Source organism: Danio aesculapii, chromosome 4, assembly GCF_903798145.1.
Source record: "Danio aesculapii chromosome 4, fDanAes4.1, whole genome shotgun sequence".
Taxonomy (NCBI): Eukaryota; Metazoa; Chordata; class Actinopteri; order Cypriniformes; family Danionidae; genus Danio; species Danio aesculapii.
The window spans coordinates 18851896-18869977 of record NC_079438.1 but is presented as its reverse complement, the minus strand read 5'-3'; the positions used below and the strand labels follow the sequence as shown (position 1 = coordinate 18869977).

Genomic DNA, 18082 nt, shown 5'->3' with positions numbered 1-18082 from the left:
AGGGGTTTTCGGCCCAGTTCAGCCTGAGCACACTGGTTTATAGGGAATTTATAGGGACCATCATTGTTTGACTGTTATGATTGTGTTTATTGCTTTTATTTTTCTTAATGGTCTGATATGATGTGTCAGGTGAACATGTGGTGGCTGCCCATAAGCCAACTAGGGGGCTGCTTGGGTGTCTTTCCTCACCGAGGTTTTCGACCCAAGCTCATCTGGACATATTGGACCAAGTATTCTGAGATTTTAAAGTGTTTATTAAAGTGATGTGGCCTCTTTTCAGAGGCCAAGAGAGGGATTGAAGGATAGCATTTTTTATTGTTAGGCTTTGTTAACATTTGCTAATAAATACAGACATAAAGGGTTTCTTTTTTGAGGAATTAACTGCTACAGTATATTATTGCTGAAGGTTGCTGAGAACAGTACATTCTGTTATTGGGTATGGGTGTATAAAAGTGCAGATAGTTTTGAGGATGACGGAATGTATGAGCTGTGTGTACGTGCTCTGAAACATCTGCAAGGTCAACTGTCAAGAGAAGATACACAGATGCCAGAAAGAGGAACGTCTGGTTGCTGAATTGTCAAACTGTCAAGGCTTGGGATTAGATAATGTGCGAAAGATAGTATAAAAGCATGAAGGAGAGCCTAAAAAATCAGAGCTGAACTGAGGTTACATCTCTCCTGCGCAGAACTTGTACTCTCTAACTTCTTGCATTCAAAATAAAACTTCTTAATTTTCAATTCAGATCTCCGTCAATTTTTGAGCATGCAATGGACTATTTGAGTCCTACAATAGATGAGATAAAAACTGAGACAAAGAAGGATGCCGTGCTCCAGCAGGTTTGCTCCTGCATAAGAAACAACTCATGGCACATAAATACACGAGACCCACTCTTTGCACACTAAAACAGTACAGAAATGTCAGTTCTGAACTCACTGTGTCTCCGAACGATGATCTCATTCTCAGAGGCTCTAGAATAGTCATACCCTCTACTCTAGAGCAAAGAGTCTTAGATCTTGCTCATGAGAGCCATCAAGGGGTTGCTAAAACCAAAAGTCTTCTGAGAGAAAAGATATGGTTTCCCAACATTGATTGAAAAGTTGAAGTCATAACTACAAATTGCATTGCTTGCCAAGCAAATACCCCCATCACGCATGCCAGAAGCACCATGGCATAATTTGAGTGCGGATTTCTATGGGCCATTACCATCTGGCGAATATCTGCTAGTCGTTATAGATGACTACACTCGCTATCCTGTAGTCAAAATTCTCCATTCTACATCAGCAACTACTGTGATACCAGCTATTGATGATGTTTTTTCTATGTTTGGAATTCCCAAAGTGCTTAAAACTGACAATGGCCCTCCCTTCAACAGCAACATGTTCGCACAATTTGCTGTATACAGTGGGTTTCACCATAGGAAAATAACACCTTTCTGGCCACAAGCTAATGCTACAGCAGAGAGATTTATGCTTTTTATACTTTAGGGAAAGCTATTCGAATTGCTCACACTCGAGGTCTCCCTTGGAAACAACAGTTAAATGTTTTCCTTCGTGAGTACAGATCCACACCTCATTGCACAACAGGGACTTCTCCGGCTGAACTGCTCTTTCAAAGGAAGATGCGCACAAAAATTCCCATAGCTACTTCAAGTATCATCAGTGCGGATGATGTTGTCCGCAAAAGAGACAAAAGCCCAAAGGATAAGATGAAAGCTCTTGCAGACACTTGAAAACATGCCACACACATTAACATCAAACCTGGGGACACTGTATTGTGCCGGCAACAGAAACAGAACAAACTAACGACACCATACAGTACAAAGCCACTCACAGTCACCAGAGTCAAAGGCACTATGGTAACTGCAGAACGACAAGGACACTCTATAACAAGGAACTGTTCTTTCTTTAAAAGACTCAACCAGGAGATGCCTGAGCTTTTGTTTGAGCCAGGACATGGAGATGAAACAGAAGAAAATGTCACACACACAGTCTCTCCAAAATATCCTTTCAGGCACAACCGTAGGCCTCCTGCCTACCTTTCTGATTATGTTTAGGTAAAAAAAAATTGCATTAAAGTTCCACAATGCACATGAAACAGACTGTTTAGATTTTTCAAGTATTCATGTTGCCTAGGAATTTTAATTGTTGAATTTTAAAGAGTTTTCTATGATTGGCAACAGTTAATACTTAACAGTTTGTTGCATAGTTATTATTGCATATTAAAAAGTTTGTAAAAAAAAAAAAAAAAAGGAGTGATGTAACATATGCATTTGGATGTGACCTGTAAAGTCACGTGAGTTGACGTCACAAGCGGGTGGCGCATGTAAGGAAGTTAGTGTGCAAGTGAATAATAAAGAGCTATGTTTCCTCCAGCATGCGAGTCTATTGTCATCATCACAGAAATACATAAACATCACACATACCATGTTGTTCACCAGCATCATCATCCCATGCTGGTCACTAGCATACCAGCGCCAGCATCTCAGCACCAGCATCTCATGCTGGTAACTAGTATCCCAGCATCAGAATCCCATGCTGGTCACATCCATATGTTGTGTTTTGGTGCTGGTATGCTGTTGACCAGCATGGAATGCTGGTGCTGTGATGCTGGTGTTATGCTGGTGACCAGCCTGGGATGCTGGTGTTTTGCTAGTGACCGGCATGGGATGCCGATGCTTGTATGCTGGCCACCAGCACAGCACCAGCATCCCATGCTGGTCACCAGCATACCAGCACCAGCATCCCATGCTGGTCACCAGCATCACAGCACCAGCATCCCATGCTGGTTACCAGCATACCAGCACCAGCAACCCATGCTGGTCACCAGCATAACACCAGCATCGCAGCACCAGCATCCAATGCTGGTAACCAGCATAGCACCAGCATCCCATGCTGGTCACCAGCATCCCAGCAGCCCATGCTGGTCACCAGCATACCAGTACCAAAACACAACATATGCTGGTCTTGCTGGTGACCAGCAATGCTGGTCTATGCTGCTCTTTTCAGCAGGGTATACACAACAAAATTTTGTTACTTATTTTATTTATTATATTTTTTGTGTTTCAGACTAATTTCTCTACTGCCTGCACATTTGTAGCATACATTCTGCTAATACAATCCAGTACCTCAATCCGACCACCTGACTCCTCATCCTTTAATAATATTTGTGCTCTGACCGGCACCCAGAGAGGTTCATTCATCTGATAAAATCAGTGCAAACCTTTAAAACACTCTATTTTTTCTCACACTATTTTTTTTTTTTTTTTTGCTTTTTCTGAAAGCAAATTAGAATGCAAAACTCTAAATTTACCCAACTATGATGACTTCTGCTTCAAAGCAACCCTGAAATGTGAAAAGGGTCCATAGAACTTAAATAACATTATATTGATTTTAACATTTGTATTTCACTTGTTTTCTTTCTCAGATGCTGTAACAAAAACCAGCAAAGGAACGGCTTGCGAACTAGAAGCAACAATAAAATCATGGTTAAGAAAGTCAAGAGACAGAGATGGTGGGTGCCAAGGAAGAGCCAAAACTCAGAAGGGACTTACTTTTAATTCAATTTTTTTGGAGTTAAAAAATTGCATTATCTTTTGTGTGTTTATTGATGTTTGATTTTGTATAAAATATAATTCTGTTTCAATATAATACAGTTGTTCAATTTTTGTCATTAAACTGTAAATAAATAATTAATAACATGACCCAGTTTATTGTCAAGTGAAATTGTTCTGAAAATGCATTGTATAATGGTTTTCTGTAGGTACAAAGTAGAACCAGACTCAGTGGCTCATTGCGAGCAGCCCACTGTGGGCCCAATGGTGTGGGCTGGGTTAACCCACAGTCAGCCCACACTTTTGGGCTGTCCCAAAGGGTGCCCAGATGTGCCCCACATTTCATGCCGGTATCTGGGCCCACACTGGCGTGAAGTGTGGGGCACGTGTGGGCCCCCTTTGGGACAGCCCAAAAGTGTGGGCTGACTGTGGGCTAACCTGCTCTGATTAGTGTGGGATAGCCCACAGTCAGCCCACACTTTTGGGCTGTCCCAAAGGGGGCCCACACGTACCCCACAGTGTGGGGCCCACACGTGCCCCACATTTCAAGCCGGTATCTGGGCCCACAGTGTGTAGCCCACATGGGTCCCTTATAGGTCCCACTATAGGCTTTGCAGTGCAACAGGTAACAATTTTTCTTTTGAAATAGATAGCCAGTCGAAGCACAGCGCATACCAGTATTGAGGAGATACTATTAGTTTATAATAATAATTGTCAGGAATCCTTCTGGACTGTCAGATTCATTCACTGCACCTGCACAGCCCCAATCACCAGAATACTAATCCCCTTCACCTGTTGCTCATCACCCTGCTCACACTACATAAGCCTGGAACATTCCCTCATTCTCTGTCTGATGTATTTGTTAGGACCCAGACTTGTTTCTCCTCGGCTTGATAGCGCCTGCCTGCCTGCCTGCCCACCCACCCACCAGTTTGCTTGTCATCCCGTCTGTTATCTCGTCCTGTGAATCCTGTCCTGTGTTTACTAGTGGTGGGTGAAGTGAGGCTTCATGAAACACTGAAACAGTAGAAGCATATGTGTCGAAGCTTCAAAACGTTTCGAAACTCCACTCTACAGTGATGCCTAGTGGTCATTTTTTTATGTATTGCACTGGAACAGCTTCAGCAAAGAACAGTTGAGCAAATTGAGTTATTAAACCCCACTTTGTAGGATTGACCCCTCAAGTGATATAATAAATTGGTTAGGGTTCCTGACTTTCACGCGGGGATTGTTGGTTCGAATCCAGGCTGATACAGCTATTTTGAAATGCTTTAAAATCAGTTTGAGATGCTTTGTTCATGCATCGTTCTGTTTCAACATTGGTCTGACATCCGAATAAACACTTTGTGAATAAATATGGCTTGTTTTGGTCATAAAACAGGGTTGTTGCTAGATCAGATACAGTTTTGGACAGAAGTTAACAAGAATTATTTATATTATTCATTAAATTTCCCATTTATTGTATTTTATTAACGTCTACCTCAACCCTAAACCCAACCATCACAGTACTGTAAAAATATTAATTATTGTTTTACAGTTACAAAAATGATGGTAAATTGATGGCGTGTCTGCAGCTGTATCGTATCTAGACTACACCATAAACAGTAACATGATTAAAATACATAAAATCATGATTTTGGAGTATTTGTACAAGTCGGGATTCAAACCAAAAAGTCACTCGAAGCCTGTATCAACACGCACACGCACGGTCCACTAGGCCATAAGCGATAGAAACTTGATTCTGACCCTGTCAGTCAAACACAGATTCTCCAGGTCTCGAAACGCTTCTGAACTGATCAATGCTTTGAATCGCTTTAGTCACGTGACCAGGTGTTTCGAAACACTTTAGTCACGTGACCAGGGTGTTTCGGATCATGCTTCGGTACACTGTTTCGAAACACTTGCGCTTCGGGATCTCGACACTGTGTCAAAACGTCAGTTTCACGTCAGCCATCCCTAGTGTTTACCTCCACCGGCATCATCTTGTTTCAGTTACCACCTAAAGTTAAGTTCTGTTTGTTGTTTCCTTTTATGTTGGTATTGATGATATTTCTGTTCTGAACAACCTCAACATTGTTTAAAGTATCATTAAAAATCCATTCTTTGTTAATCTGCATTTTGTCTTCTCTCTGATCCATAATAATAATAATAGACATTTGTTTGGAATCAAATTTTTTTTTTCACCCCCAACAAGCAGCATTTTTCATTCTGCTGGCTGTTAACTCTGGCAGTTGGTCAAATATTTGTAACCTAGCCTATAATAAATAAAAAGTAGAGTTATTCTGCAATCCGGTTATGAGCTCTATCAGGCACAATAATCTTAATAGTATCTTGTAGTGTGCTGTGCCACAGTTTTCATATATTGTAGTGTGCGCACGTTTAAGACTTGAGAATAAAATCGCAGAAGATTCTCCTCGTGTGCGCTGCAACCAGATTTCATTATCGGTTAGAATTTTAAACCTCCTGCAGCAAGTGAGGAGGAAATGAAAGCACATCAGAACGAGGAAAAATCATATGTACATGACATAATCTTTAAAATACTGAGAAATTAAAAATGTACACACATATGACAGGGGTTTGAGATCCAACAATTACAGTGGAGCATTAATCAAACCTTTATTTTCCACAGAACAAAAGAAATCCATTCATGGGCAGGAACAAAAACATTACACTTGTATTTTTCTTGGAGAATGATCTTTTTGAAAACAATTTCGTTTGATAGAATTTATCTCAATTGTAATGTGTGTGTGGGTTTTTTTTTCCAGTTATCTACATGATAATCTGTCACACCCCTGGTTTGATCATGTTGCCTTTGTTTATGTTTTCTTGTCATGAGCACGCGTGGATGTTGTTTTGGTCTGTCACCATGTGTTCACCGTAGTATTCCTCCCTCCCCCTTGTTACCTCATTTTACTATTATCATGATTTGATTCATCTCACCTGGATTTGGTTATGCTCCTTGTGTGTCATCCTGTGTCAGATCGTTGTACGTCAGCCCGTCAAGCGGCCTTCCGGGTCGTCTATCTATCTATCTAGTAAAGTCTTGTCTTGTTCTGTGTTCGCACTTCCAGTCTTGTCCAGCCTGGCCGTTATCCAGCATCTAGCGCACAGTCCTTGTGTATATTTCCTCTGGCTCATCTCCCTCTGTTCTCAGGCCTCGTCATCCCCTGCGCACTGAGTACACCAGCTTTACCTGCCTTCCGGCTTCCCCTCTCTCTCTCCTCGGCCACATCTGAAACAGTCGGGCCATATTGCGCCCTCTACCGGAGGAATTTGTAAGGATTTTCTTTCTCCCTGTATTTTTGCTGTCTAATCCCTGGCCGTCTGCTGTTGTTTTTTCCCTTTTGTGCAGTACACTCCTGACTGAGAGACTTTGTTGTTTTTTTTCTCTGGAATGTTTTTTTTTCTTCATGAAAACACTTTTGGCGCCAGATGAGGCCCTAAAGAATTTCTGTTTATTTACTTTTTTTTTTTTGGCTAGAATTTGTGGCACTGACTATTCTGTTTATTTATTTATTTTTTTTTTTTTTATTACAATAAACTATTCTTTATTTGAACCTGGATTTGCATCCGTCCAGTCCCATACCTAACAGTACGATCTGACCAAATATGGACACAGCAGACTCAGACACTGTCAGAACCGCAGTCACCCAGCAGGGTGCACTCTTAGGCCAGCATGAGGTCAGATTAACCACCACCCGGGAGGTGGAATTCCTAGCCAATCAAGTGGCAGAGCTAACCACACTTGTCCAAGACCCCAGGGGAGTCCTCTTCGTCCTCATCACGAGCCGGAGCCCCGTTGCAACAACCCTCCACCCTATAACGGGGACCCCAACTCTTGTAGAGCCTTTTTGTCTCAGTGTGCAGTGGTTTTTACCTTACAACCGCGCACTTATGCATCCGAGGAGTCTAAAGTGGTGTTTGTCTTGACCCTCCTCACCGGTAAGGCTCGAGACTGGGGAACATCAGTGTGGGAGACCAGAGCCCCTTGCTGTGCGTAGTTCGAAGACTTTTGCCAAGAGATGGTGAGATTGTTCAACCGATTGGTCCGGGGCCAGGAAGCCGCGGACCAGCTGGCACGTCTACGCCAAGCAGGACAATCCGTTACAGAATATGCCATTTCCTTCAAAACTCTGGCGGCATCCTGTGACTGGAACAAGGGCGCGTGCAGATCTATGTTCCGTGCCGGGTTACAGGATGATATTCAGGACAAGTTGGCCACCCATGATCTTCCCCAGGACCTCGATGACCTAATTAATATGGCCCTACTGATCAAGGGACGTCTTCATCGTCGTCCTCAGCGTCTAACAGTTCATCCATCATGGAGAGTGGAGGATACCCTTCCAGGCTTGGCTGCCGAAGCATCTGGTTCTGCCCCCATGGATCCGGAGCCCATGCAAGTAGGGCGTCTTCGCCTCACCCCACTACAGACACAGCAACGCTTCGTCCAGGGACTCTGCCTTTACTGTGGAAAGCCTGGACACGTTGCTGTAGCCTGTCCACTTAAATGCCAAGGCTCGCCAGTGAAGAGGGGTATACTGATGAGCACTACCCCTTTTTTACATTCCTCCTCTTGCACTCTTCCTGTTTCGGTCCATTTGGGTGATTCTTTTAATTCATGTTCGGCCCTGATTGACTCGGGGGCTGAAGAAAATTTTATGGACTCTTCCCTGGCTGCCTTGTGGGGGATTCCTGCTATCCCCCTTCCTGATCCTATTCCTGCACGTTCCCTCAACGGTTCCCTTATAACCACTGTTTCCAATTCTACCCCTCCTGTTAACCTGACTGTTTCAGGCAATCATCGTGAGGTGACCACTCTGCTGCTTCTAGAGTCCCCGAGTGCCCTCATAGTGTTGGGGCACCTGTGGTTAGTACAGCATGGCCCTCACGTTGATTGGCCTGGTAATGCCATTTTATCTTGGAACCAGTATTGTCTGTCTTGTCTGGGCAGTGCCCCTTTCCCAGTTTCTGTGTCCTTTATGTTTCAGGCAGAGGCGGCTGATCTGACTGGGGTTCCCATGGAGTACCACGGCATGCGCCAGGTGTTTAACAAGTCCTGGGCCACAGAGAGGCCAGAGAGATGGGCTATAGACAGGTACATTAATGAATCCCTTAAAGCCGATCTCATCCAACCCTCCTCGTCTCCTGCAGGTGCTGGATTCTTCTTTGTTAAGAAGGATGGCTCCCTGCGTCCATGCATTGATTATCGAGGGCTCAATGACATTACCATTAAAAACAGGTACCCCTTATGTCGTCCACTTTTGAGCTGTTGCAGGGAGCCAAGATCTTCACCAAACTTGACCTCAGGAATGCCTACCACTTTGTCCGCATACGTGAGGGGGATGAGTGAAAGATAGCCTTTAACACCCCTACGGGACACTTTGAGTACCGCGTCTTACTGTTTGGTCTGACTAACGCCCTGGCTGTCTTTCAGGCCCTGGTTAATGATGTGTTGAGAGACATGGTTAATCATTTTGTCTTTGTGTATCTCGATGATATTCTGATCTTTTCCCCATCCCTGCAGATACATACTCAACATGTACGCCAGGTGCTATAACGGTTGTTGGAGAACCAACTTTGTCAAGTCGAAGAAGTGCATTTTCCATGCCCAGTCGATTCCGTTTCTGGGGTTCATTATTTCAGCGGGAGAGATCCAGGCTGATCCCTGTAAGATAAGTGCTGTTGCCGAGTGGCCAACCCCCGACTCTTGTAAAGCTGTGCAGCGGTTCTTGGGGTTCGCTAACTTTTACCGGCGATTCATCAGGAACTTTGGCCAGATTGCTGCACCTTTAACAGCACTCACCTCTCCCAAGGTATGGTTCAAATGGAATAGTGATGCACAGGAGGCCTTTGATAAATTGAAGTCCCGTTTTGTCTCTGCTCCTGTTTTGTCCATTCCAGATCCTGAACAACAATGTCAAGGTAGGCGCCGTTCTATCTCAGCCGTCTTGCCTAGATGGGAAAGTGCATCCATGTGCTTTCTCTTTCCACCGTTTAAACATAATTACGACTCAGGTAACCGAGAATTGTTGGCAGTCAGGCTGGCTCTGGGGGAGTGGCATCACTGGCTAGAAGGGGCAGCCCAACCTTTTCTGGTCTGGACGGATCACAAGAACCTCGAATATATCCGTTCAGCCAGGAGGTTGACCCCTCAACAGGCTTCCTGGGCCCTCTTCTTTGGCCGCTTCAATTTTACCCTGTGATTCAGACCTGGAACCAAGTACATCAAGCCTGATGCCCTCTCCCGTCTCTTTGAGGCCCCAGGAAAGGAGAAATCATTTGATACCATTATACCAAAAGAAATGGTGGTGGCGTCTCTCTCCTGGGACATCGAGAGATGGGTGGAGAAGGCCATACAGAAGATCCAAGTACCAGGGAGGGTCCCAGTGGGTCGTCTGTTTGTTCCAACCAGACTTCGCTCTGAGGTCATCCAGTGGGGGCACTCGTCCAGACTAGCCTGTCACCCAGGAGCTCGGAGATCGCTGGCTGTGATTCACCAACGATTCTGGCCATCCATGGCCAAGGACGTCAGGCAGTTTGTGGCAGCCTGCTGTTTGTGCCCAGAACAAGACTTCTAATGCACCTCCCGTTGGTCTGCTTCGCCCCCTACCCATCCCGTCCCGCCCATGGTCACACGTGGCCCTTGATTTTGTCACTGGTCTCCCAGAATCTAAAGGAAACATGGTCATTCTCATGGTGGTGGACCGTTTCTTTAAATCAGTCCATTTCATTCCCCTCCCCAAACTTCCTTCTGCCAAGGACACTGCGCAAGTGGTGATTGATCACGTATTCCGGATTCATGGTCTTCCGGTTAATGTGGTTTCTGACAGGGGTCCCCAATTTGTCTCCCGCTTCTGGAAGGAGTTTTGTCGACAGATTGGGGCTTCTACAAGTCTGTCATCAGGATTCCATCATCAGACCAACCAGGATTTGGAATGAACTCTCCGCTGCCTGGCATCCCACAATCCTAGCTCCTGGTGCCAACAACTGTCTTGCGTTGAGTACGCTCACAACTCGCTTCCGTCATCAGCTACATGTTTGTCCCCATTTCAGTGTTCTGTTGGATTCCAACCCCCTCTGTTTCCCTCACAGGAACCCGAAGCTGCAGTTCCGTCTGCCTTGGCTTTCGTTCAGCGGTGTCGACGCACCTGGAAGAAAGCCAAGGAGGCCTTGGTCTGAGTTGTCAGACGAACCAAAGCAACGGCCGACCAACACCGGACTCCTGCCCCCCGTTACATGTGTGGTCAAAGAGTATGGCTCTCCACCAAGGACCTGCCTCTCAGGGTGCCTTCACGGCAGCTATATGCTTCAGCGCCAAAACACCATTTGTTAAATTGTGCTATATTTACAGTTTTAGAGAAGCCTAATTTATACTGTTTTGATCATTAATGACATTATCATTCATTGCACTGGTCTCTTTGAATGAGCCAAGCCAGGCTTTACAAGCTATTTGCAGCACTGACCTTGTTCCCAGATTACTTTGGAAGAACAAACTTGGTTGGATGGATGATAGAACTCAAACTCATTGTGAGAACTGAGATGCTCGGTGCATACCTGGCCGCAATGCGTGATTTAAAAAAAACAAATATATATATATTTTAAATTTTATTTATTATTATTATTTTTTATTATTTGAGAGTCTACATGCCGAATTGTGCCAGTCTGTCAAGATAAAATTGCTTACAACACCTTAATATTTTAAAGAAAGAACTAAAGTTTGCATAAGTAATAATTTATTTATATATATATATATATATATATATATATATATATATATATATATATATATATATATATATATATATATAAAATACACTATAAGAAATGAGACTTATTATGACTTCAGAAGAATTATTTTTGTTGTATAGGATACTGTGACATAGTTAATACTGTGAATTTCCTTGGTTTGTTAAAGATAATGTGGGAAATATTATTTTAAATTAACTTCATTTTGCATTAACTTCAACTGCATATGTGTTATCCACTACAATGCAAAGTTACTTGTCAAGTAAATTACCATGGAACATGTATTTGCATTTAGGTTATTTTATTAGCTTGTTTAGGAAAACTGCATGCATGAAAAAAAATTTTATTGACATTTTTCAGTTAAAGATTCAACTCTCTTTTAAAGAAAAAAATCATGTTTTATTAGATGTCTAGATGTAAAGATTAGACATCTTTAGAGAATTAAGTCACACATTTAGATGGTTGTTTGTCGCCACCTATTGTCATAATAATGTCATTTCTACAGATATATTCAGTCATAATTTTGAGTTATTAAATCATTATTTCGACTTTTTATCTTGTAATTTTGATTTAGTATATCATAATTTAGTTTTTTCTTACCAGGCAGAAAGAAGCTTAGTTATTACATAGTTTTTTCAAAACTTGTCAATTATTTATTGTCAATTGTTTGCACACAAGAGTGTTTTGTCTTGGTGATTGGAGCTTCCAGTACAGAGACAAAGTACATAGTGCAAAGTGCTGCAAACAATAAATATATATTACAAGCATAAATGTTTAACATAAAATTATAAAGAAAAACAGTATTGCTATAAAATATTAGTCATACAATATGTGAATTATTTGCAGACATAAACCTCATCCAAGATAGGTTACTCTGCATTAAATCATTTATGTGTTTAGTAATTAATGATCTGTTACAAATAGTATGAGACTGTACAATCTGCAGCCACTTCATCTAACGAAACTTCAATTACTGTCTGCCACCAAATCAGACATAAGAAGACTGCAGCGGAGAGGATTATTGCTGTGCACCTGCCCAACCGTCAGATCTCTACACAACTTTATCTCTATAGATCCTTATTATTAGATCAGTTGCTACCTGTTTTTTTTTATGGTCATACATATACACAACCCTTACTGTTAATCATTTTGTAACCAAAATGTTTTATTGTTTACTATATATCCACTTATGTCATTCTGTGTTCTTGTGTCGATTTGTATGTATTCTGTGCTCCTGAAAAAAAAAACACAGAACATTTCTTGTGTGTTTGCCCACACTTGTCAAATAAAGCTCATACTAATTTCTTTGGACACATTTTTCAAAGAAATCTCAGCAGTTGAATGACAAGAATTATAATGCCCCCGGCCATCAAACATAACATTTCAGAAGATGTCTGGCCTTTCATAATACAAAATATCTACTACAGTTCATTGACTGCAAAACATTTATTATGAAATGACATTATACATTTTAAAATGAGCAGGTTGGAGAAATTATTAAATGATAGTGCTTTAAAAAATCACATTAGTTAAAAAAAAAAGCATGTTTATACGTAAATCACGTGTTAACGCGTACCAACGTGTTAACGCGTAAATTACGTGTTAACACGTAATACCGTGTAAACGTGTTTGTTGCAGATGTTTTGGCCCTAACGGCCTTCCATACGTTGACGTCACGTAGACATCATGCAGACGTCACATAGATCATGTGTAGCAGTGACGTGTCGAGCCAAACATCACGTGTAGCAGTGAAGTTATTTATATTTTCGCTAACATGTATCATAACAAGCTGCTCACATGGCTCAGTGCAGCGTGTGAGCAAGTGCACAATTTACTTGCCCTTTATACATTCCTCTCAATGGACAAGACATCAACGTCTGACTTGTTACATGAAGTCTGTCTACCCTTTTTTAAAATTCTTAATAATTTCTTTTTTTGCAGTTTTTAGTGCATCTGTCTGCTTTTTGGCGGCTAACTTATACAATTATATAACTTATATAATTATATATATTTTTTCAAGATAGCATAAAAACGTATAAGAAGTCTAAAACAGACTTCTCCGGTAGTAAAGTTTAGGTTGTTTATAGGTATACTCATGTCGTTTAGTTTCATAAAATCCCTTTTAGAACATGCAAACTCCATACAGAAATGCCAACTGACCCAGCCAAGGCTCAAACCAGCGACCTTCTTGCTGTGAGGTGATGCAGTGGTGCAGTAGGTAGTGCTGTCGCCTCACAGCAAGAAGGTCACTGGTTTGAGCCTCAGCTGGGTCAGTTGGCATTTCTGTGTGGAGTTTGCATGCTCTCTGTGTTTGTGTGGGTTTCCTCTGGGTGCTCCGGTTTCTCCCACAGTCTAAAGACATGCGCTATAGGTGAATTGGGTAGGCTAAATTGTCCATAGTGTATGAGTGTGTATAAATGTTTCCCAGAGATGGGTTGCAAATGGAAGGGCATCCGCTGTGTAAAACATATGCTGAATAAGTTGATAGTTCATTCCGCTTTGGCGACCCCAGATTAATAAAGGGACTAAGCCGAAAAGAAAATTTCAACAAATAAGCATACATGATTCTTTGCTTTTCCTGCAGGTACTAAACACTCTGCAAATCTGCAAATAAGTTATCCACAAAGGACAACTGACGAACAAACAAGACTAATGTCCGACAAGTCACATTTTTTACAGTGAAAACACATTGCAGAACAAAGCAGGTTACATTACTGGTGAAAAACAGCTAAAACCAGACTAGGCATATAGCTGGAAGGCAAGCTGGTTTTAAAGGGGTTTTTACCAGGCTGGTCTTAGCTGCTCAGGCTGGGAGACCAGCTAAAACCAGCTACTTCCATCCTAAACCAGCTAAGACCAGTCAACCAGCCTAGGCTGGTATTAGCAGTTTTTTCAGCAGGGATAGTATTAAAAAGCCACAGTTCAAGTAGCACTAAAATTGATCTATCATCTCTTTTAGTTACATCACATGAATAAATAGTAAAGGTTACGTTGTTTATGTGAGATGATATGGGAGAATTAAATGAGAAACCTTGACTCTAAAATGTTGATTCCCTTCCAGGTTTTCTGTATCTGTTGATGCAAAGTTTGTATGTACCTGCAAAAACATTTATGCTATAAAAGTACAAAAAACAAAAAACAATAATTATAAATGAACATGTCCTTGACTTTTGAGCTGTAAATAATTTTTTTGTATAATGATATTTTTACATGATTGATTGAATCCTGGCACATTATTATCCAAAATATAAATACTATCAATGTAACATTATTGCTGAATAAAAATATACATTTCCTTTCAAAAAAGAAAGGAAAAAAAGAATAATAAAACAAGTGATGTTCTTTTATTCTTCAAAGAATCCTAATATTATGTTTTAAACGTAAAATAAAGAAGAAAGGCGCTTTTAAAAACACAATATTGGTTAATGTAATTTTCTATTTTAATGTAATTTTTCAAATTTTCTATTTTACAGCAACAGTCTCAGATCTAACAGATCTAATCTAACATAGACGAGTTGGTCATCACTGATATACTGTAGGTTACATTAAATGTACAAAAATAAAAACACAATAAAACTCAAATGTAAAACATATTCAAAAAGAATTTTATAAAATGAAATGACATGAGTATACCTATAAACAAACTAAACTTTACTTCTAAAGACATTTGATACTGCTACTGACTGATCCTGCAGAGGATTATAAGTAAATCTCCACAGTCTTCAGCACAGTTTCACTGATGATTTATGAGTAAGCCTAAACCCAGGGTAGAGCGGCTCAGTAAATGTGGTCTGGACTGAGAGGATGAGGTTCATTGTGTCTCTATAGATGTTGTAGAAGATCAGAGTTCCTGCACTGTGATCCACAAACACTCCTATTCTCCTGCTGAGCGGCTCTACTGAAAGATGAGTCCGTGTGCGATTGTGTGAAAATGAGAAACTGGAGGATAAGCAGAACAAACTCCAGGACTGAGCATTAAGTCCAAACTCACACTCATCACCTTTTCCCTTCCTCCTGATGCTCTTATATGACACTGATATATACACACCATAACTTCCACTCCAGTCAATCTCCCAGTAACAGCGTCCACACACACTCTCTCTGCACAACACTTGAAGATGATTATCAAATCTGTTTGGATGTTCAAGATACGGCTGATCCTCCTTCACCCACTTCACCTCTCTGTTCTCCTCAGACAGACTGAGCCAAGTGTGTGCTGTGTTTGGATCCAGTGTGAGAAAACGGGCATCTGAACACACAGAAGAGACACATTTATAGCTACAGCTGTGTGTGTGTGTGTGTGTGTGTGTGAGAGAGAGAGAGAGAGGAGAGAGCATGTGAGAGTGTGTCTGTCTCTGTGTGTGTGTGTGTGTATGTGTGTGTGTGTGTGCATGCGTGCGTGTGTGTAGACGTACATTTGCATGGTCCTGCTGTAATCATTGTTTCTCCTCCATGATCCAGACTGTAAACACACACAGATTCACATTCAGTGAGTGAACAAACATCTGCTTATAACACACACACACAAATTTAAATGGGTTGTTCAGAACAACAGAAACATAATTTAAACGCTCCTCAACATTTCAGTCCCTCAGTGTGGTTTGTGCTCACAATCTTAGATTCAGTCAACTTCATTCTCCAGAATCAGTGCAGGAAACAGTCATCTTTACTTACACATTATAAATGACTGTTCACCACAAACTGAACAGTAGATATAGAGCTGGAGTGAAGGAAATAAACAAGTGAACTGTGTGTGAAGAGCGGAACACTGACAATCCAAAACAGGGTTCATATTTATCAGTCATGCTTATTCAACTGCTCTCTGAATCTACCTGCAGCTTCATTTATTAGGATTGATTTTACCATGTGCTTGTGTTAGGGTTTTAAGGGTTAGAATTATAAGGGTTAAGGTCATTAGAGTTAGGGTTATCAGGGTTAGGGTTATTAGAGTTAGGGTTTTTAGGGATAGGGTTATTAGGGTTAGGATAATTAGGATTAGGGTTATTAGGGTTGGAGTTATTAGGGGTTAGGGTTATTAGGTTTAGGGTTATTGGGGTAAGGGTTATTAGGGTGAAGGTTATTAGGGTTAGGGTATTTTATGCATCATGTTTAATTTTCCCTCATCTATTTCTGCTTTTGAATTGCATTATATGACACTGATCTTTTCTCCCAACAACTTTGAACTTCAAATAAGTTACTTTTATGATCATGTAAATTAGTCTGCAGTGCTGGATTGTCTGTTTTGGCGTTGTAACTTACACTTCAGAAACCTTGTAATAAACTGCAGAACATTTACTGTTATTTTACAGACTGATTTCTCTAGATATTATTGTTTCTCTATATACAGTGCATCCGGAAATTTTTCATAGCACATCACTTTATCCTCATTTGTTTAGGTTACAGCCTTATTCCAATATGGATTAAATTATTTTTTTCCTCAAAATTCTACACACAATCCCCCATAAATGACAATGTGAATTTTTTTTTTGGAATTGTTGCACATTTATTAAAAATAAAAAAGCTGAAAAATCACATGTACAGAAGTATTCACAGCCTTTGCCGTGAAGCTCTAAATTGAGCTCAGGTACATTCTGTTACCACTGATCATTCTTGAGATGTTTCAGCAGCTTAATTGGAGTTCACCTGTGGTAAATTCAGTTGATTGGACATGATTTGAAAAGGCATACACCTGTCTATAAAAGGTCCCAGGGTTGACAGTGCATGTCAAAGCACAAACCAAGCATGAAGACAAAGGAATTGTCTGTAGACCTCTTAGACAGGATTGTCTTGAGGCACAAGGATGGGGAAGGTTACAGAAAAATTTCTGCTGCTCTGAAAGTTCCAATGAGCACAGTGGCCTCCATCATCTGTAAGTGGAAGATGTTTGGAACCACCAGGACTCTTCCTAGAGCTGGCCGGCCATCTAAGCTGAGTGATCAGGGGAGAAGGGCCTTAGTCACGGAGGTGATTAATAACCTAATGGTCACTCTGTCTGAGCTCCACCGTTCTTTCAATTTCATTATGGGGTATTGTGTGTAGAATGTTGAGGAAATACATGAATTTAATCCATTTTGGAATAAGGCTGTAATATAAACAAATATGGGAAAAATGAAGCACTGTGAATACTTTCTGGATGCACTTTTATTTTTTATACATTATATTATTTCAAAATACTAAAATGTCAATAAAAGTCACTTTGTTAAACTGTAGAGTTAAGGTTTCAACATCAGAAGTGGACAGAGCAAAGATCAACATCTCATAATGCAATTCACCATCGCAAATAAACAGAAACACTTGTGAATCACTAAATACGGGAACTGTTTATTAACAGATATTTCTACAATGAATATATAATGGAAACGGTGATGTCTAAAATTTTGAAGTAATTAAAAACAACTGTGACTGGATCATTTGAATCATTTACTAAAAACTGCATTTTAAGCAAGATATACCACCCTCCGAAGGGGGCCTCAGAGAGGAAACAACAATGACAGACAGAAGTGTGTTCCAAAGAGAAGCTCTTTTGACCCCTACACCCTTCATTCCTTCAAAGCTGTTACTCTAGAAATAAACCCTTTGAAGGGATTAAGGCATAGGGATGAGCCTTTCTGAATAAAATTCAAGCTGCGTCTAAAATTGCATACTTATGCACTATTCTACGCCATTTTGTAGTATAAATAGTGTAAGTAGTACATTCACACTAAAAACTCTAAAAATAATAAGTGCACTTTAATTACCCGGATGATGCATTCATTCGGCCGGTAAAATGAAGTGTGTAATGATGG

The 18082-nt window shown here is 40.9% G+C and overlaps 2 protein-coding genes across 2 annotated transcripts in view; both read right to left on the bottom strand.

Moving 5' to 3' along the window:
• The window catches only part of LOC130222020 (gastrula zinc finger protein XlCGF57.1-like), a 752525-nt gene that overhangs the window by 128648 nt on the left and 605795 nt on the right, over positions 1-18082 (bottom strand). The window lies entirely within an intron of this gene.
• The window catches only part of LOC130222038 (NACHT, LRR and PYD domains-containing protein 12-like), a 48002-nt gene continuing 44845 nt past the window's right edge, over positions 14926-18082 (bottom strand). Inside the window, exons 6-7 of the mRNA XM_056454655.1 lie at positions 15713-15759; positions 14926-15546 (exon numbers count right to left, since the gene is read on the bottom strand). Coding sequence (XP_056310630.1) covers positions 15020-15546; positions 15713-15759 — 574 coding nt within the window. The 3' untranslated portion in view covers positions 14926-15019. The remainder of the gene's footprint in view (positions 15547-15712; positions 15760-18082) is intronic.